At 43.3% G+C, this 20,500-nt stretch overlaps 1 protein-coding gene across 1 annotated transcript in view; it reads left to right on the top strand.

Annotated features, from left to right (window-relative positions):
- lman2 (lectin, mannose-binding 2) overlaps positions 1-20,500 on the top strand; it is a 35,390-nt gene that overhangs the window by 5,150 nt on the left and 9,740 nt on the right. Inside the window, exons 2-4 of the mRNA XM_080201793.1 lie at positions 2,689-2,807; positions 5,379-5,496; positions 19,970-20,049. Coding sequence (XP_080057919.1) covers positions 2,689-2,807; positions 5,379-5,496; positions 19,970-20,049 — 317 coding nt within the window. The remainder of the gene's footprint in view (positions 1-2,688; positions 2,808-5,378; positions 5,497-19,969; positions 20,050-20,500) is intronic.

Here is a 20,500-nt window from a genome sequence, read left to right as displayed (position 1 = left end):
TTTCAAGGGAAAACAGCCCCAATTTGCTCAATCTTTCCTCATAACCCAGTCCTTCCATACCAGGCAACATCCTGGTAAACCTCCTCTGCACTCTCTCCAGAGTCTCCACGTCCTTCCGGTAGTAAGGCGACCAGAACTGGACGCAGTACTCTAAATGCGGCCTAACCAACGTTCTATACAACTGCAACATTAGACTACAGCTCTTATATTCTATACCCCTTCCTATAAAGGCTAACATACCATAGGCTTTCTTCACAACCTTCTCCACTTGTACTGCCGCCTTCAAAGACTTGTGCACTTGCACTCCCAGGTCCTGCTGCGTTTCTATACTCTGTAGGCTTACCCTTTATCATATAACTCCCCCCCACATTATTCTGGCCAAAATGCATCACCTCACATTTATCAGGATTAAACTCCATTTGCCATATATCTGCCCAATATACCAGCCTATCAATATCCCGTTGTATTGCCAGACACTGCCCGCCAATCCAGCCACCTTAGTGTCATCTGCAAATTTTCTAATCACATCACGTACTCCCTCTTCCAAGTCATTTATATATACTACAAAGAGAAGAGGTCCCAGTACTGAGCCCTGCGGCACACCACTAGTGACGGACCTCCAGCTAGAAAAGGACCCCTCCACTACTACTATGTGTCTCCTCTTAGCAAGCCAGTTCTCAACCCATCTAGATATCTGGCCTTGTATCCCATGAGCCTTAATCTTTGCAGAAAAGGCTCACCAGATTGATCCTTGAAGTTTATTTATTAATTTATTGGTCACAAGTAGGCTTACATTAGCACTGCAATGAAATTACTATGACAATATCTTAGTTGCTACACTCTGGCACCTGTTCGGGTACACTGAGGGAGAAATTAGCATGGCCTATGCAACTAACCACATGTCTTTTGGACTGTGGGAGGAAACTTATGCAGACACGGGGAGAACGTGCAGACTCTGCGCAGACAGTGACCCAAGTTGGGAATCAAACCCAGGTCCCTGAAGCTATGAGGCAGCTATGCTGCCCATTTGGGAGGAGACGTTGAAGAGACTGGGTCTGTGTTCTCTAAAAATTTAGAAGAATGAGAGATGTTTGCATTTAAATATTGAAAACTTTTCAAGGTAGATGCAGAAGTTTCTCTTGGCTGAGATGTCTGGAACCAGGGGGACACCATTTCAGATTAAGGGGTTGGCCATTTAGGACCGAGTGAGAAGTTTATTCACTGAAAAGTTTGTGAATCTTTGGAATTCACTAACCAGAGGATTGTGGATGCTCAGTTGGTGAGTATATTCAAAGTCTTTTTGGTGGTAAGGAACTTAAAAGCAATAGGTATGGTGCAAAAAGGTGGAATTGTGATAGAGCCAAATTACCTACTGCAGCTCATTTTTCTTACATTCTTAACCAACTCCATCAATAATAGATAAACTGGGATATTGCTCAGTACAGACTGGCTGTTGTCTTTATCAATTGAAGAAGTAATCATCATAGAATCCCGACAGTGCGGAAGGAGGCCATTAGGCCCATTGAGACTGAACCGACTACAATCCCACCTAGGCCCTATTCCTGTAACCCTTCAAATATACCCTGCAAATCCTCTAACACTAGGATTAATTTAGCATGGCCAATCAACCTAACCCACACATCTTTGGACTGTGGGAGGAAACTGGAACACCCATAGGAAATCCATGCAGACATGGGGAGAATGTGCAAACTCTGCACAGACGGTCACCTGAGGCCGGAATTGAACCTGGGTCCCTGGCGCTGAGAGGCAGCAGTGCCAACCACTGTGCCATCATGCTGCCTCACAAGTCAAAATTGTGAAATGCATCTGGGACATCCTAAGGATGTGAAAGATATTACATAAGTGAAAATTCTCTGTACTAATGCATGGGCTGATCTTGTGCTGCAGTTCTGCAGGGACCCACTGCCCTCCAGCAACTAATTTTTAGGCAAAATACTGCAGATGCTCTAAATCTGAAATAAAAACAGAAACACTGGAAAAACTAGGCAGGTCCAGCAGCATCTGAGCGAGATGTAACATGGTGTATTGTTTTCTCTGGGGATACACCTTGCATCATAATAAATATAACTCAGATCACCTCTTTTTGGAGACTTTAAGGCTTTAAGTAGGAGAGGGAGTAACCATTTAACCGTATGTGCCTGTTCTGTTAGTCAGAGATAATGGCTCTTCTGCAACCTAGCCCCATTTATCTGCCTTTATTCCAAATCCCTTAATTTTTGTTAATTAAAATTAATAAACTAAGTCATGATTAACCTCGCATCAATTGCCATCGTGGAAGAGAGTTCCAAATGTCTACCACCTGTTGCATTTGGAAGTGTTTTATTCTGAAAGATTTGGCTCAATTTCTTAGGCTCAAATTAAGCAAAATGCTGCAGATGCTCGAAATCTGAGAATAGAAACAGAAAATGCTGGAAAAACTCAGTCAGTCTGGTAGCATCTCTGGAAAGAGTTAACACTTTTGAGTTCAATAAGACTTTTTCAGAGCAGCACTGCAGAATAGTTGTATTCAATTTAAAACATTAACCGTGTTTCTTCTATTCAGCAGTGCTCTGAAGGTCAATATGCAACTACTCTTACAGTTACCCCGGTCAAGATGAGTGACATATTCTTTGTTGGAAACTTTGTATTATTTCCTTTGTCTAACACTTGTTTTGCTTCTTTCTACAGGAGTGGGCTCGAGTTCTATGCCTCTATGGGATTTTGGTGGGAGCACCATGTTGACGGGTCATTACATCCGCCTAACACCCGATGAGCGCAGTAAAATAGGATCAATCTGGAACCGAGTGGTAAGTGTGTGTGTGGCGGTAATAGTGAACAGTACACTGCTGTTAAAAGGTTGCTGATAAACGATACTGGGTGTGAAATTATTGCACCGACTTTAGTTGAACTGAACACTTTACTCCAGTTATTTGTCTTCCTGAAGACCAGCCGAAACTTCCACTGCAAAAATGTTGAACAAGGTTTTGCCTCATTGGTTTTGCTTACGCCCATCTGTAGAGTGACGGAGAATTTTACAATGTGGAAGCAGACTATTCAACCTAGCAGATATATGCTGTTGTTTATATTCCACATCAGCCATCTCCCACTTCATCTTGAACTTGTAACGTGTGCATGAGGGAGAAAGGAAGAGAATGTCTAGCTTCTATTAAGTACAGCAATTTGCCACAATTGTTCCTTGTAGCAGATCCCAGTCTGAGCAGGAGAAAACCCAGCCTCAGACTGCTCTTGCAGCCACAGATTTTCTGGTTGGCCTAGCAAGTAATGGTTAGTGTTGATGTTGAGAGATTCAATGATGGTAATGCAATTAAATGTCACGGGGAAATGGTTAGTTTCGCCCTTATAGTCACTGCTTGGTATTTGTGTGGTGTGAATGTTATTTGCCACTTGTCAATGTTGTTCAGGTCTTGCTACATATGGATAGGACTGCTTCAGTAAGTGAGGAGTTTCAGATGATACTAAACATATTGCAGTCATCAGCAGTTATCCCCATTTCTGACCTTATGTTGGAGAAAAGGTCATTAAATAAGCAGCTAAAGATGGTTCTGTGGGACCTCGGGGTCCTTGTGCATGAGTCACAAAAACCCAGCCTACAGGTGCAGCAGGTGGTCAGGAAAGCAAATGGGATGCTGGCCTTCATAGCGAGGGGGATTGAATATAAAAGTAGGGAGGTCTTGCTGCAGCTGTATAGGGCACTGGTGAGGCCGCAGCTGGAGTACTGTGTGCAGCTTTGGTCACCGCACTTACGCAAGGATATTTTGGCCTTGGAGGGAGTGCAGAGGAGGTTTACTAGGCTGATACCGGAGTTGAGGGGGTTGAGCTATGAGGAGAGGCTGGATAAACTAGGCTTGTACTCGTTAGCGTTTAGAAGAATGAGGGGAGATCTCACTGAGACATATAAGATGATGAATGGGATGGATAGGATAGAGGTGGAGAGGCTCTTCCCGCTCAGAAAGGACAGTAGGACTAGAGGGCACAGCCTCAAGATAAAGGGGGGGCGGTTTAGAACGGAGTTGAGGAGGAACTTCTTCACTCAAAGGGTGGTGAATGTCTGGAATTCTCTGCCCGTTGAAGTGGTGGAGGCTGCCTCGCTAAATATTTTTAAGACGCGGGTTGATAGGTTTTTGATAGGCAAGGGGATTAAGGGTTATGGGGAGAGGGCGGGAATGTGGAACTGAGCCACGACAGATCAGCCATGATCTTATTGAATGGCCGGGCAGGCTCGAGGGGCTAGATGGCCTACCCCTGCTCCTATTTCTTATGTTATTGTTCTTATGTTCTGTGGAAAGCTACCCAAATGTAAGCGAGTGATTGGGGAAAGTAGGCAATTGGTTTGACAAAGGGAATCATTCATTTCATTTATATGCACTTTGATTCCTTGTTGCCAAACTGGTCAGGAGAATTTTGTAAGAAAGTTGATGGATTTCACAGAATGTTTTTTGTGTAAGATCTTTCCTTGTTGAAAGTGATTATTTAGTTCTGGATGTGGGAAGAATGTTGACCATGAGGGCTGCAGAGTGTGCCTCTTGCTGGGAGTAGTGCTGCAGATTCTTTAAAAGATCATCAGCATAAGCAGTGGATTGGTAATGCCCTTGAGTTATTAAACCCCAACCCCACCCAACCACCCCACAATAGTTTAAATTGAGTCTAAACTGGCACCATACCATGTAATATTTAATGTGGAAAATGATTAGAAGAATAAATAGCTTCCGCTATCACTACCAAAACAAACTGAATCTAGTACTAAAGGTATTAAAGAAAAACCTTTCTGCTGTTTGTGCTATTGTTGTTCTGAGCCTGGGAAATGTATCCCACTCCTAATTAAGGCCCTCTTAAATGCTCAGAAATGTGTGTGCATGTGTAAAATAAGGCTCAGCTACTGTGATTTCCAACAGACAAGTAGCCTGGTTCATTCACTCTAGACTCACGCTTTGGAGAGGTTACTGATAGTGTTGATGATGCTGTTGCTTTTATTTATGTAGATCCCTATCCCCAGCAGGAATCCAAACCTTCAGACTGAGAAGGAAGACAGGAAGAAACTGGGAAAAGATGCGCTGTCATGTCATTCCTTTTTAACTGTCAACTGCCTGGGTTCAGACTAATGTCAGGGAAAAGGCTAAATAAAAATTTTCAGTTGTTGGAAATCTGAAAGGTTACAGAAAGTGCTGTTTGAACAGCAACTGCAAGATCAGGTTGACCAAATGTTTTGGGTGTGGACTCTTCCAGAATTCATTTACTCTGTCCACAAATGCTGAGTGTTTAAAAAAACTTGTGTATCTCTTTAACTCTAAACGTCCTTTGCTCTGTATGTGATTGCTATTTCTTTAAGACTCCAACCAGTGTTGTCTCTGTCTTTGCAGCCATGCTACCTGAAAGATTGGGAGCTCCACGTCCAGTTCAAAGTTCATGGAACTGGAAAAAAGAATCTCCATGGTGACGGGTTAGCTATCTGGTACACAAAGGATCGTTTAAGCCCTGGTACGGTACTGCATCCTCTGTTATCCCATGATTGAAAATCGAAGAAGCCGAAGTAGCCACTAAAAAAAATTCGATGATTTGTGATATTATTTGTATACGGAAATGAGAAAATTAGACAACATTTGTAAGACTAGTGGATAGAAAGTGGGTCAATACTAGCAATGTGGCTGATACCCCTTCAGCTCCAGAATGTGTTTGCATGCTCATGAAAAGTGAGGAAGAAATAGACTTGTCAGAAATCCTCCTTTATTGCAGGTACAATCCTGAGGCACCTTTAAAGAAATAATTTGTAATTCTACGTATCAGGAAAGGGTGCAAAAAAGATGTACAAGAATATTACTGGAACTGGAAGGTTTGAATTGGAAGGAGAGGCTAGATAGGTGGTTTTTTTTTGTCTGGAGTGTAGGAGGATGGGGGGTGATCTTAGAGGTCTATAAAATCATGAGCATAGATGAGGTGAATAGCAATGGTTTTCCTCTCTGGGGTAGGGGAGTCCAATACTAGAGAGCATAGGTTTAAGGTGAGAGGGGAAAGATTTAGAAGGGGCCTAAGGGGCAACATTTTCACACAGAGGGTCTGCATATATGGAATGAGCTGTCAAAGAAGGTGGTAGAGGCGGATACAAGAATAACAAGTAAAAGACAGGTACATGGATGGGAAAGATTTAGAGGGATATGGACCAAACACATACAAATGGGACAAGATCAGTTTGGGAAACCTGGTCAGTATGGACCAGTTGGGCTGAAGGGCCTGTTTCTGCGCTGTATATCTCTGACTCCCTAAAATGCTTCATAGCCAGTGAAGTATTTTTTGAATACTGTAGCTGTTCTAATATAAGAAACACAGCAGCCAGTTTGTGTACAGCAAGCTCCTACAAACACCAGTTAGATAATTGTCAGGAAATCAGCTTTGGGTGAAGGGTAAATTTTGGCTAGATCACTGACAGGATTTCCCCTACCAGTGTCAAAGAGTGTGTGAGAATCTTTTACATTCATCACGGGGCTTTAATTTAAATTTCAGTCCCTCAGTTTTGCAGTGGAGCATTGGTCTAGATTTCAGGCCTTGACCCCAAAAACCTCTTGATTGCAAAATAGCAATGAGCCTGTTAATTGCCATGCTTTTTTCCAGACATAGTCTTGCCTTGCTGATCTTCTGCTGCACCCTTGAGTCTAGTGCTAAGCCAACTTGGATGTGGATCCAATAGTAGAAATGTATTGTAAGGTAGTGTGTTGTTATGAACATGTGGTTTTGCACTGATGGGCAGGTTGCAGTCCAGAAGCAATTGATGCAAAGCACTGCCAAATCAAAACAAACTCCCATGTTTATACCCAATCCTGCAACAGCTCGATCTATTTTTACATTCTTAGGATGTGGTCATTATTGGCATTTAGTACCCATCCCAAGATGCCTGTGAGATTTCTTCTTGAACTAATGCCTGTTGTGTTGAAGATGATTCCAAATTCTGAAAGAAGATCTAGCTTTTGAGGCAATGGCAATCAAGGAATAGCTGGCAATGTCATTGCATGTCATGACGGTGTTGCTTGGAGGGAAACCTGGAGGTAATGGTGTTCCTGGAAGTCTGCTGACCTTGTACTTCTACCTGATGGAAATTGAGAGTTGGGAAGTAACTCATCGTTATTGCAGGTTATCCTATTCATGTTTTATTTAAAGTTGTCTTCAGCTCCTTGCCGGACTAGTACAGTTCAATGAATACTTTTAAAAATGTCACCTATGGGCCATTAACCATGAGTTTTGGGAGGAAATCCAGTGTGGTGAGAAGTGCAGACACTATGCTCAAGCTCCATCTTGTACCTATTTGGATGTCAGTTCAGGTCCATTTTTGACAAGACACAAGTCAAACCTATACAAACATGATCTGACTGAGCTTGCCTAACCTTGTATAAATATGATGTGGAGATGCAGGCATTGGACTGGAGTGGGTACAATAAGAAATCTCACAACACCAGGTTAAAGTCAAACAGGTTTATTTAGAATCATAAGCTTTGGAGTGCTGCTCCTTCATGATGTAACCTTATATAGAATCTTGCCTGTGAGTGGGTTATGTGCTTAATCTGACAGCAGCAGGGAGCTGAGCATCCCACTGGAATGATTGTAAAGGACTGTCCTACACTTTTAGTTGGTCCCAGTGGCAGCATAAGGTGAAGTGAGCAGTGACCTGTAAGTGGGTTTGACTATTGTCATGCAAATCTCCACCCTTTCCCCGGTTTTACAGCAATTGGTCTGGATTTCAGCCTCAGCATGCATTGGTGTGAAAATAGTGCCAAAATACTGTCCACTGCAATTGACTAAATTATTGTCCTGCATAGTTCGTTTGCTCTTTCTCCTCATCGTTTTTCTGCTTTATCCACAATCTCTGTGGCCTGCTTTGGAATTGTCTCCCCGGAGAGATGTGCATTGTCCATTTTGAGTATATTCAAGACTGAGCACGATGGACTTTTGTTCTCTTGGGAATGAAGGGATATGGGAGCAGACAGGAAAGTGGAGTTGAAGCCCAAGATCAGCCATGATTGTATTGACTGATGGATCTGACTTGATCTGCTCCTCTTTTTGTTCTCAAGTTCTCTTAACATTAAACATCTACCAAAAACTTGGCAGATGAAATATAATGTAGGAAAGTTTGAAGTTATGGATTTTATTAGGAAGAATAAGGGAGCTGAGTATCATTTAAATGAAAAAGAACCGCAGAAAGTTGCAGTACAGAAGGATTTGGACATCCTTGTGCATAAATCACAAAACACTAACATGCAAGTTTGACAGCTAATAGGAAAGACAAATAGAATGTTGGCCTTTACTTCAAAGGGAATCGAGTATAAAAACATGTATCAACGTAGTGAAAAATATTGTTTCTTGCATGCTAAACAGACAAAGCATACCGGACAGGAAAGGAAAGAATGCAGAATGTAGTGTTACAGTCATTGCTGGAGTGTAGAGAAAGATTAGTTTAATATGGGGTCGGTCCATTCAGAAGTCTGATAGCAGCAGGGAAGAAACTGTTCTTGAATCGTTTGGTACATGTCCTCAGACTTTTGTATCTTTTTCCCAAGAGAAGAAGGTGGAAGAGAGTATGTCCAGTGTGCATGGGGTCCAACTGGGGAAGTTGCTGAAACTATTAAAGCACACCTAGAAACTCCATACTTTTGGTCTCCTGTGCTGAGGAAATATAATAGCATTGAAGGCAGTACAAAAAAGGTTCACTTGGTTGATCCTGGATATGGAGGGATTTTCTTGGAGGGGAAGTTTGGGCCTCTATTCATTGCTGTTTAGAGGTGACCTTATTGAGACACAGGATTCTCTGGAGCTTGACAGGGCGGATGTTGAGACGTTGTTTCACCTTGGGGAAGGGTCCAGGAACAGAGAGCATAACCTCAGAGTAAGGGGTTACCCATTTAAGACAGGGATGAGGAAGAATTTCTTCTGAGAGGTTGTGGATGTAGAATTCTTCACACCAGAGTGTTGTAGAAGCTCAACCATTAGGTATGTTCAAGGCTGAGATTTTTAATAAGGAACTCAAGGGTTGTTGGGTAAGGAATGAAAGTGGAGTTGAGGATTCTTATGCCCGTTCCATCACGATCTCATTGAATAGTAGAGCAAACTTAATGGCTTACTTCTGCTCCTATGTCTTATGGTCTTATACCAATATTTATTCCTCAGCATTACAAAAAATAAATTATTTTGCTATTGGTGCCTGTAGGATCTTGCTGCTGCATCTTACAACAATGATTATCCTTTGGATGTAGTTAATTTTCTGGAAGACAATTTGGGATGTCCTGAGACCATAAATAATTCTGCATAAGTTACCTATTTTAACATATGTTTGTGTGGTAGGGAGAAGAAAAACATTAGCTAGGATTTTGATCAGCTGAAAATTGCATCTTGTCTGCGTGTTGGGTGAGGACAGGCTTGATCTTAATGTGATAATTGTAAATAGGCAAGTAACTAGCACTCAAAACAATAGGCTTTACAGAATACCTAGACATGAAATACTCCATACCAATGTATTGGAACTGATGCAGTACTAAACCATGGAAATTAAGCTTAATGTTTATCAAGATTAGTTAGGAATCAGCTAAAATGCTGTGACCAATTCTCTGCACTATACTTGAGGAAGGATAGGATAGTCATGGAAGTCATTCATCCCATTAAGTGCCTATGGAACAGTGCAATCAGTCTCATTCCCCCATTCTAACCCCATGACGTGCAAGTTTATTTTCCTTAACTGTTCATCTATTTCCTTTCAAAATCATTCACCATCTCTTCTTCCACCATTCGATATTTGATTTATTACTGTCACATTAGCATACAGTGAAAAGTATTGCTTCTTGCACGCTACACAGACAAAGCATACCATTCATAGAAAAGGAAACGAGAGTGTAGAATGTAGTGTTACGGTTATAGATAGGATGTAGAGAAAGATCAACTTAGTGTGAGGTAGATACGTTCAAAATTCTGACCACAGCAAGGAAGAAGCTGTTCTTGAGTTGGTTGGTACATGACCACAGATGTTTGTATCTTTTTCTCGACGGAAGAAGGTGGAAGAGAGAAAGTCTGGTGTGTGTGGGGTCCTTAATTATGCAGGTTGCTTTGCCGAGGCAGCTGGAAGTGTAGGCAGAGTCAATGGATGGGAGGCTGGTTTGTTTGCTAGATTAGGTTACATTCATGACTGTAGTTTCTTGCAATATTAGTCAGAGCAGGAGCCATACCAAACTGATACAACCAGAAAGAATGCTTTCTATGGTGCATCTGTGAAAGTTGCTGAGTCGTAGCTGATATGCCAAATTTTCTTAGTCTTCTGAGAAAGTAGAGAATTTGGTGGGCTTTCTTTACTGTAGTGTCGGCACGGGGGGGACCTGGACAGGTTGTAGGCAATAGGGCACCTAAAAGTGTGAAGCTTTTGACCCCTTTTATTTATCCCTGTTGATGTAGACAGGATCATATTCTCCTTCATGCTTCCTGAAGTCGATGACAGTCTGCTTCATTTTGTTGACATTGAGGGAGAGATTATTGTCGCCGCACCAGTTCACCAGATTCTTTATCTAATTTCTGTACCCAGTCTCATTGTTGTTTGAGATCCGACCCACTATGGTGGTGTCGTCAGCAAACTTGAAAATCGAATTAGAGGGGAATTTGGCCACACAGTCATAGCTGTATAAGAAGTATAGTAGGGGGCTGAGAACACCACCTTGTGGGCATCGATGTTGAGGATGATCGTGGAGATGTTGCCTGTCCTTATGATTGCAGTCTGTGCGTTAGGAAGTTCGGGATCCAGTCGCAGAGGGAAGAGCCACGGCCCAGATCACGGAGTTTGGAGCTGAGTTTCATGGGAATAATGGTGTTGATGGTTGAGTTGTAGTCAATAAATAGGTGACATCATATCTTTGTTATCGAGATGTCTCACAACACCAAGTCCAACAGGTTTATTTGGTAGCACAAGCCACTAGCTTTTGGAGCACTGCCCCTTCATCAGGTGAGTGGGAGTTCTGTTCGCAAACAGGGTATATAAAGACACACTCAATTTACAAAATATTGGTTGGAATGTGAGTCTTTACAGGTAATCAAGTCTTAAAGGAACAGACAATGTGAGTGGAGACAGGGGTAAGCACAGGTTAAAGAGATGTGTATTGTCTCCAGCCAGGACAGTTAGTGAGATTTTGCAAGCCCAGGCAAGTCATGGAGGTTACAGATAGTATGACATGAACCCAAGATCCTGGTTGAGGCCATCCTCGTGTGGGGAACTTGGCTATCAGTCTCTGCTCAGTGACTCTGCGTTGTCATGTGTTCTGAAGGCTGTCTTGGAGAATGCTTACCTGAACATCAGAGGACAAATGCCTGTGACCGCTGAAGTGTTCCCAACAGGAAGAGAACCCACTTGCCTGGTGATTGTCAAGTGGTGTTCATTCATCCATTGTTGTAGCGTCTGCATGGACTCCCCAATGTACCATTCCTCAGGACATTCTTGGACACATGCATCTCCATCAAGGATAGTCACCTCAGCACTTTACTGCAAGCTCGCGGATAACCTCACAATGCTCCACTTCTCCAGCTTCCACCCTAAACACGTTAAAGAAGCCATCCCCTCTGGACAAGCCCTCTGCATTCACAGGATCTGCTCAGATGCGGAAGAACACAACAGGAACCTCCAGACACTGAAAGATGCCCCCATAAGAACAGGATATGGCGCTCAACTCATCGATTGACAGTTCCAACGCGCCACAGCAAAAAACTGCATTGACCTCCTCAGAAGACAAACACAGGACTCGACGGACAGAGTACCCTTTGTTGTCCAGTATTTACTCGGAGCGGAGAAGCTACGACATCATCTCTGGAACCTTCAACATGTCATTGATGAAGGCGAACATCTTGCCAAGGCCATCCCCACTTCTTGCCTTCAAACAACAGCACAATCTCAAACAGACCATTGTTCGCAGCAAACTGTCCAGCTTTCAGGAGAACAGTGACCACGACACCACACAACCCTGCCACAGCAACCTCTGCAAGATGTGCTGGATCATCGACACAGATACCATCATCTCATGTGAGAACACCATCCACCAGGTATACGGTACGTACACTTGCATCTTGACCAACGTTGTCTACCTGATAGATTGTAGGAAAGGATGTCCCGAGGCATGGTACATTGTGGAGACCACGTAGACGCTACGTTAACGGATGAATGAACACTGCTCAACAATTACCAGGCAAGAGTGTTCTCTTCCTGTTCAGCTGTCATGGGCATTCGGCCTCTGATCTTCGGATAAGCATTCTCCAAGGCGGCCTTCATGACATACTACAACACAGAGTCGTTGAGCAGAGGTTGACAATCAAGTTCCGCACGCATGAGGATGGCCTCAACCGGGATTTTGCGTTCATGTCACACTATCTGTAACCTTCACGACTTGCCTGGGCTTGCAAAATCTCTCTAACTGTCCTGGCTGGAGACAATGCACATCTCTTTAACCTGTGCTTAATGCTCTCTCCACTCACATTCTGTACCTTTAAGACTTGATTACCTGTAAAGACTCACATTCCAATCATTATTTTGTAAATTGAGTTTGTGTCTTTATATGCTCTGTTTGTGAACAGATCTCCCGCTCACCTGATGAAGGGGCAGCGCTCCGAAAGCTTGTGCTACCAAATAAACCTGTTGGAATTTAACCAGGTGTTGTGAGACTTCTTACTGTATTTACCCCAGTCCAACCCCGGCATCTCTACATCATGCTTTGCTAACCACTCTATCCATATGTCCTGTCACTTTCAAAGACCTTATGGACATTAACCCTAGGTTCCTCTTTCTTGTACACGTCTTAGAACTACTATTCTATTAGACAAGATAGATAGTCAATATCTTTCCCCAAAGGTAGGGGAGTCTAAAACAAGAGGCCATAGATTTAAGGTGAGAGAGGAGAGATACGAAAGGATCCAGGGGGCCGTTTCTTCACTCAAGGTGGTGTGTGTCTGGAACGAGCTGCCAGAGGTAGTACATAGAACATAGAACACTACAGCACAAACAGGCCCTTCGGCCCACGAGTTGCGCCGATCACATCAACACCTACCAATCTATAGACCTATCTATAACCCCCAATCCCATTAAACCCCATATACTCATCCAGAAGTCTTTTAAAAGACCCCAGCGAGTTCGCCTCCACCACCACTGACGGCAGCCGATTCCATTCACTCACCACCCTCTGAGTGAAAAACTTACCCCTAACATCACTTCTGTACTTACCTCCCCGCACCTTAAATCTGTGTCCTCTCGTAGCGACCATTTCAACACAGGGAAATAGCCTCTGAGAATCCACCCTATTTATTCCTCTCAACATTTTATAAACTTCTATCAGGTCGCCTCTCAACCTTCGTCTCTCCAGGGAAAAGAGTCCCAGCTCCCTCAACCTAACTTCATAAGGCATGCCTCCCAGTCCAGGCAACATCCTTGTAAATCTCCTCTGTACCCTTTCAATAGCTTCTACGTCCTTCCTGTAGTGAGGCGACCAGAACTGCGCACAGTACTCCAAATGAGGCCTGACAAGGGTCTTATAAAGTTGCAGCATTACCTCCCGACTCCTAAACTCAATCCCTCGATTAATGAAGGCCAGTACACCATATGCCTTCTTGACCACATCCTCCACCTGCGAGGCCGATTTAAGAGTCCTGTGGACCCGGACGCCAAGATCCTTCTTCAACACTACTAAGACTCCTGCCCTTGATAGTGTACTCGTTCATCCCGTTGGTTCTGCCAAAATGGACGACTACACATTTATCCGTGTTGAAGTCCATCTGCCACTTCTCTGCCCAGTCCTGCATCCTATTTATGTCCTGCTGCAACTTTTGACATCCTTCCAGACCATCCACAACACCACCGACCTTCGTGTCATCAGTGAACTTACTTACCCATCCCTCCACTTCCTCATCTAGGTCATTTATGAAAATGACAAACATCAAGGGTCCTAGAACAGATCCCTGGGGCACTCCACTGGTGACTGACCTCCATGCCGAAAAAGACCCATCCACAACCATTCTCTGCCTTCTGCAGGCAAGCCAGTTCTGGATCCACAAGGCCAAAGGCCCTTGGATCCCATGCCCTCTCACCTTCTCAAGAAGTCTTGCATGGGGGACCTTATCAAACGCCTTGCTGAAGTCCCTGTACACCACGTCCACTGCACTTCCTTCGTCAATGTGTTCAGTCACATTTTTGAAGAACTCAACTAGGCTCGTAAGGCACGACCTGCCCTCGACAAAACCATGCTGACTATTTCTGATCATGTCAAACCTCTCCAAATGCTCGTAAATCTTGTCCCTCAGAAGCCTCTCCATCAGCTTACCAACCACTGAGGTCAGACTCACCAGTCGGTAATTTCCTGGGCTATCTCTGTTCCCTTTCTTGAAAATAGGAACTACATCCGCAATCCTCCAATCATCCGGAACCTCTCCTGTCTCCATTGACGACGCAAAGATCATCGCCAGGGGCTCTGCAATCACTTCCCTCGCCTCCCACAGTATCCTGGGGTACATTCCATAGAGAGATCCATAGTAGAGATGGATACAATTTTGTCTTTTAAAAAGCACTTAGACAGTTACATGGATAAGTACTGAGGGACATGGGCCAAATGCAGGCATTTGGGACGAGCTTAGTGGTAAAAACTGGGTGGCATGAACAAGTTGGGTTGAAAACTGCTGTAAACCGCTATGACTATTATTCATGTGTTTCTCAGCTAAAATTCTTAAATTTATTACTTCACTGTTGTCAATATTAAATTTGCCTGCCCATTATGCTTAATCGATTTATGTTCTACTATCAAGACCTTGGAGGGAGCGCAAGGAAGACTTGCTCAGGTTGTACCAGTGATTAAATAATTCAGTTATTTGGAGAGACTTGCGTTGTTTGAGGAGGGAGGTGTTTAAAAGCTTAACTGTTTTGATAATGTAAATAAGCTGTCAATTGGCTAAAGGGTTGGTAACATCAAAGCACAAATTTAAGATTATTGACAAAGTAACCAAAGCGAAAATGTGGAGAAATATATTAAGTTTATTGTACTCATATCACAAGTAAGCTTACATTAACACTGCAATGAAGTTACTGTGAAAATCCCCTAGTCACCACATTGTGGCGCCTGTTCAGATACACCAAGGGAAAATTTAGCATGGCTAATGCACTGAACCAGCACATTTCGGAACATGAGAAAAAACAGAAGTACCAGGAGGCAATGCACGTGAACACGGTGAGAACATGCAGACTCCACACAGACAGTGACCCAAGCTGGGAATCGAACCTGGGTGCCTGGTGCTGTAAGGCAGCAATGCTAACCACTGTGCCACTCTGTGATCTGGAATGCATAGACTGAAAGGGTGATGAGAGCAGATTCAACATTGAAAAGCAAATTGGATGTTTAAAAAGGAGTAATTTTCAGGGCCCTAGGGAATGAACAGAAGAATAGGACGGTTGAATATCTGTTTCAAAGAGGGCTTCGGTGGGCTGAATGACTTGCTTGCTCCTGTTTGTATGATTCTATGATGTTGGCTGTAGCTGACTATTGTCTAATAGAACAGTCAAGTTGTATTTAATGGCCAGAATACAGTAGTGTTGATAGATTGAAATTGCAAGTTGAATTTCATTGCTAGACCTTCGGGATTAAGAGTGTCCTTTGGTGATGAATTATGCAGCCTTTCTTGAATAGCAGGCTAATAGTAGTCTTGTGGAGTGCTGTTCATCAGTGATGTGCTGCATTTAGTTCTATAGCTGGCCTGTATTGTGTGTAGTTGTTAATGTAACCGAATTGACGTGGGCTATAATGTTCTTTATTAGTTATTATCATTGTTTTTCTCAGTGCTGGCAACACTTCGCAGTGTTGAGTTTGCAGGATAGAATTAAACGTTAAACTAAATTTTCCCACTTTTAAGTACTTCAATCACAGCTGGTTGTTTTGATACCTTTTTTGTGTCACTCTAGAAAACAGATTGTAACAGTCAATGGGAACTCAGACAAGCTTGTATATTAGTAACACCATAGTAGTTTATCATAGAATCCCTACAGTGCAGAGGGAGGTCATTCAGCCCATCAGACGGGACTGTCACAGTGGTTGGCGCAGCTGCTTCATACTGCCAGGGATCCAAGTTCGACTCTGACCTTGGGGGTCATTGTCTGTGTGGAGTTTGCACATTCTCCTCATGTCTGCGTAGGTTTCCTCTCGCAGTCCAGAGGTGTGGAGGTTAGGTAAATTGGCCATGCTAAATTGCCCTTAGTGTCAGGGTACTAGCAGAATGGATGTGTGGGGTGACGGGAATACAGCCTGGGTAGGATTGTTGTCGGTGCAGGATCCTTGAGCCAAATGGCCTCCTTCTGCACTGTAGGGATTCTATAAGCCTGCATCGTCAAGAAACCCACCCAGGCCCTACCCCTGTATTCTGACACATGCTCATCCCTATGACACTAAGGGGCAATTTAGCATGGCCGATCAACCTAACCTGCACATTTTTGGACTGTGGGAGAAAACCGGAGCACCTGGAGAAAACCTCCGCAGACATGGGGATAATGTGCAAACGCCACACAGACAATAGCCCGAGGCCGGAATTGAACCCATGTTTGTGGCACTGTGAGGCAGCAGTGCTAGCTACCATGCCGCCCACTCTACTGATGAGTCACAAAAACTGCATCCCAGTCCATTAGTCATCACTATCTGCTTAATATCTGGTGAACAGCTTTACTTGAAGACTTAACTCTTGATCGCATGCTTCTGTATTTGATAAGCTGCCCGTCTTGTCTGAATTTGTCATCTCTAAATTGGAACATTACGCTGCAGTCCTGGCTGGCTTCCCATCTTTCACCTCCATGAGGTCATTCAAAACACTCACCAAGTCTCATTCATTAACGCTATGCTGAATGATCTGCATTGGCTCCTGGTTAAGCAATGACTCGATCATAAAATTCTCATTATTGTTTTTAAATGCTTTCATCACATCATTCCTCTCTATTTCTATAATCTCCTCCAGCCCTACAACCCTCCAAGATAGCTGCGCTCCTCCAATTATGACATCTTAAGCATTCCCAGTTTTAATTGCTCCATCATTGGCAGCTTTGTCTTCATCTACCTCTAAGCTCTGGTATTCCTTCTGTAGCCTGCCATGGGACTCCCCCTGCATGTCCCCTATGTTGCTCCTGGACCTCCTCACGCCCCAAACCCCCCTTCCCTACATTGCTTCCAGTGCACCCCACCCCCCACTCCCAGTCTCCTTCCTCATGATCCATTTGCCTCACCTGGTTATGTGTCCTAAATCTGTTTCTGTGGATGGATACAGAAAAAAGTCTCTCAACACCAGGTTAAAGTCCAACAGGTTTATTTAGCTTTTGGGCCTCTGACTCTTCGTCAGGTGAGTGGAGAATTCTGATCACAAACAGAATTCTCCACTCACCTGATGAAGGATCAGAGGCCCGAAAGCTAGTGGCTTTTGCTACCAAATAAACCTGTTGGACTTCAACCTGGTGTTGTGAGACTACTTATTCTGTTTACCCCAGTCCAACGCTGGCATCTCCACATCTGTGGATTGATGTCAAATGTTCTTTGATGATGCTTCTGTGAAAACCTTTGGGATGTTTTACTGTGTTGAAGACTTGATTTAAATGCAAATTCAGTTGTTCAGTCACTTTAGAGAATCACTTAGCCAGTATGTTCAGATAATTGAACTGTTGTTTGGGTTAGTGGGAGATGAACCTTTGGTCAAGGTAACTGAATGATGGAGTTCAGAAAATCAAATAATTTCAATAATCTATCAGTTGAAGGACAGAAAAAGAAAGTCTCATAGTTATTGTTGGTGTTTAAAATGGTGAGGGAGTGAATTGGCTGAGCTGACGGGGGAGGTTTATTTAAGCATTAAATCAACATTTTATTTATTTATCTTCTAATAAACTCAAATCACCACATTTGTTTTAGAATCAATAAAGTTAATCAAGTTTATCTTGATTAATTTGGTCATTTCCTCTTGTTCTAGTTTTCTCAATCTTTTCTATGCATAAGCAAACAATGTGGACAGTACACATTGGGTCGTATTGGATTTGATCCTTTTTATGTCTATTTTCTCTGGCAACCAAAAGATTTCCTTGAACACAGAAAATCTGGGTAAATCAATAGGCGTGGCAGCTTCTGTGGAGAATCATAGAATCCCTGCAGTGCAGAAGGAGGCTGTTCGGCTCATTGAGTCTGCACTGATCACAATCCCACCCAAGCCCTATTCCTGTAACTTGACATATTTACCCTGCTAACTCCCTGTCATAAGGATCAATTTATCATGGCCAATCAACCTAGCCAGCACATCTTTGGACTGTGGGAGGAAACTGGAGCACCAGGAGGAAATCTATGCAGACACAGGAATAATGTGCAAACTCCACACAGTGATTCAAGGCCAGAATTGCGCCTCAGTCCCTGGTGCTGTGAGACAGCAGGGCTAACCACTGTGCCGCCCAGAAACTGAGTTCATGTGACCTTTCTACAGAACTGAAAGAGGTAGAACTGATAAATTATATAGTTGGAGAAGGGAGGAGATGGAGCAAAAAAGGGAGACAGGCAGGTGGGAGCAAAGGAAAGATTACCGACCTTGTGACATGGACATAAGACAAAGGGGGATGTCACTGGTCTCATTAGAGACCGAAAAATGTGAATAGTGGCAAAAAGTCAGATAGAATGTGTTAGTAGAGGAACAAAGATCAGTGCTCAGTGGGAGCAAAACTGAACAAGGGACAGGGTTTCTTATTTTTGCCAGCCTAACCTGATCACTGAACTTCCACACCCAGCTATTTTGAGTGGGGAGGAACATGGTCACTGGAAAGTAATCAGGAATCATGATTTTTGTTTTCCCTTTCCTCACCAAGTAGGTTCTGGTTCATAAAATTCTCATTTTTGTTTTCAAATGCTTTCATCACATCATTCCTCTCTATTTCTATAATCTCCTCTAGCCCTACAACCCTCCAAGATAGCTGCGCTCCTCCAATTATGACATCTTAAGCATTCCCAATTTTAATTGCTCCATCATTGGCAGCTTTGTCTTCATCTACCTCTAAGCTCTGGTATTCCTCCTGTGGTCTGCCACAGGATTCCCCTACATGTCCCCTATGTTGCTCCTGGACCACCTCATGCCCCAAACCCCCTTCCCTAAATTGCTTCCAGTGCACCCCCCCCACCCCCAACCCACAGTCGTCTTCCTCATGATCCACTTGCCTCACCTGGTTATGTGCCCTAAGCCTGTTTCTGTGGATGATGTGCTTGATGAACTCCAGAAAGCCAGTTAGCTTTTAAATGTTACTCAGCTGTTGTTTTAGTTTGTTTTCTGGGCCTGGTCATTGTGACCTGTAGTCACATGATCAGCTGGGTTTCAATGACATCTTTATGTAAAATAGTTATTGTGTAAAGCCTTCCTTCCACATGAAAGAATAAAGCTAATAGTCTGGGTGACAAGAATCCAGTCGCTCAGCCTATTGTTTGTTGCCATGTGTGTGCACTTGTGTCTGTCAATTTCTTGAACCCATCCACCCACCTCACTCATTTTTGCTTTTCTTTGCAGGGCAAAGTATTTCTGACTAAAGACTGGTGTTTGTGTTTGTGTTTATTTTTCTTTATTCTTTCATGGGATATGTGCGTCACTGGCAAGTTCAGCATTTGCTGCTTATCCCTAATTGCTGAACAGTGAAGAGTCAACCACATGTAGGCCCGACTGCAGAAGGATGGCACGTATTTCTGTCCTTAAAGGATATTAGTGAACCGTGCGGGTTTTTACAGTTGTTAGTTTCATGGTCACCATTACTGAGACTGGCTTTCAATTCCAGACTTATTAACTGAATTCAAATTCTGTCATCAAATTCCAATAGCCTCACCCTTGGATTACCACGAAGACACCATATTATAAGCTATTTTGGCATTTGTGGTGAGGATAAGTGTGTAACTAATGCCTTTTTACTATTTTTCTCTTGCAGGCACTGTGTTTGGAAGCAAAGATAAGTTCCATGGCTTAGGACTGTTCATAGATACGTACCCCAATGATGAGAGTGCTGATGTGAGTGACAGGTGATACCCAAACTTGATTGTCTTATTCCATGCCCTGCCCTTTAGTCAAATTGTCTTAAACTTGTAGAAGTTCTGCAAAACATCACAATCCATTGGTTCGGCTTCATTTGGATTATTGTGTCAAATCAATGGCATCATCATTGGGATGGAACTAAACAGGAATCAAACATGATCAAAACACAGACAGATGGAATTTTGCTAACTGATTTGGCACACTGAATCTTGTCACTGGGGAAAATTAGATGTAGGATTGTGTTAAAGCCTCCCCCCCCACCCTCTCTCTCTCTCTCTCCCTCTCCCTCTCCCTCTAATCCCTCTTCAGACCACAGCTCTGATCTACACTGGATATCATTCTTTGATTGTTGAGGATCTCGGTTGCCACTTGTCCTGACTGCAATTACGATTGATCCATTTTTGCATCAGTCTTTTTTTAACACATT

The sequence above is a fragment of the Carcharhinus amblyrhynchos genome, chromosome 13, assembly GCF_965287045.1.
Source record: "Carcharhinus amblyrhynchos chromosome 13, sCarAmb.v2.hapA, whole genome shotgun sequence".
In the NCBI taxonomy this organism is placed as follows: Eukaryota; Metazoa; Chordata; class Chondrichthyes; order Carcharhiniformes; family Carcharhinidae; genus Carcharhinus; species Carcharhinus amblyrhynchos.
The sequence above is the reverse complement of the archived record's forward strand: the minus strand, read 5'-3'. Positions and strand labels throughout refer to the sequence as shown.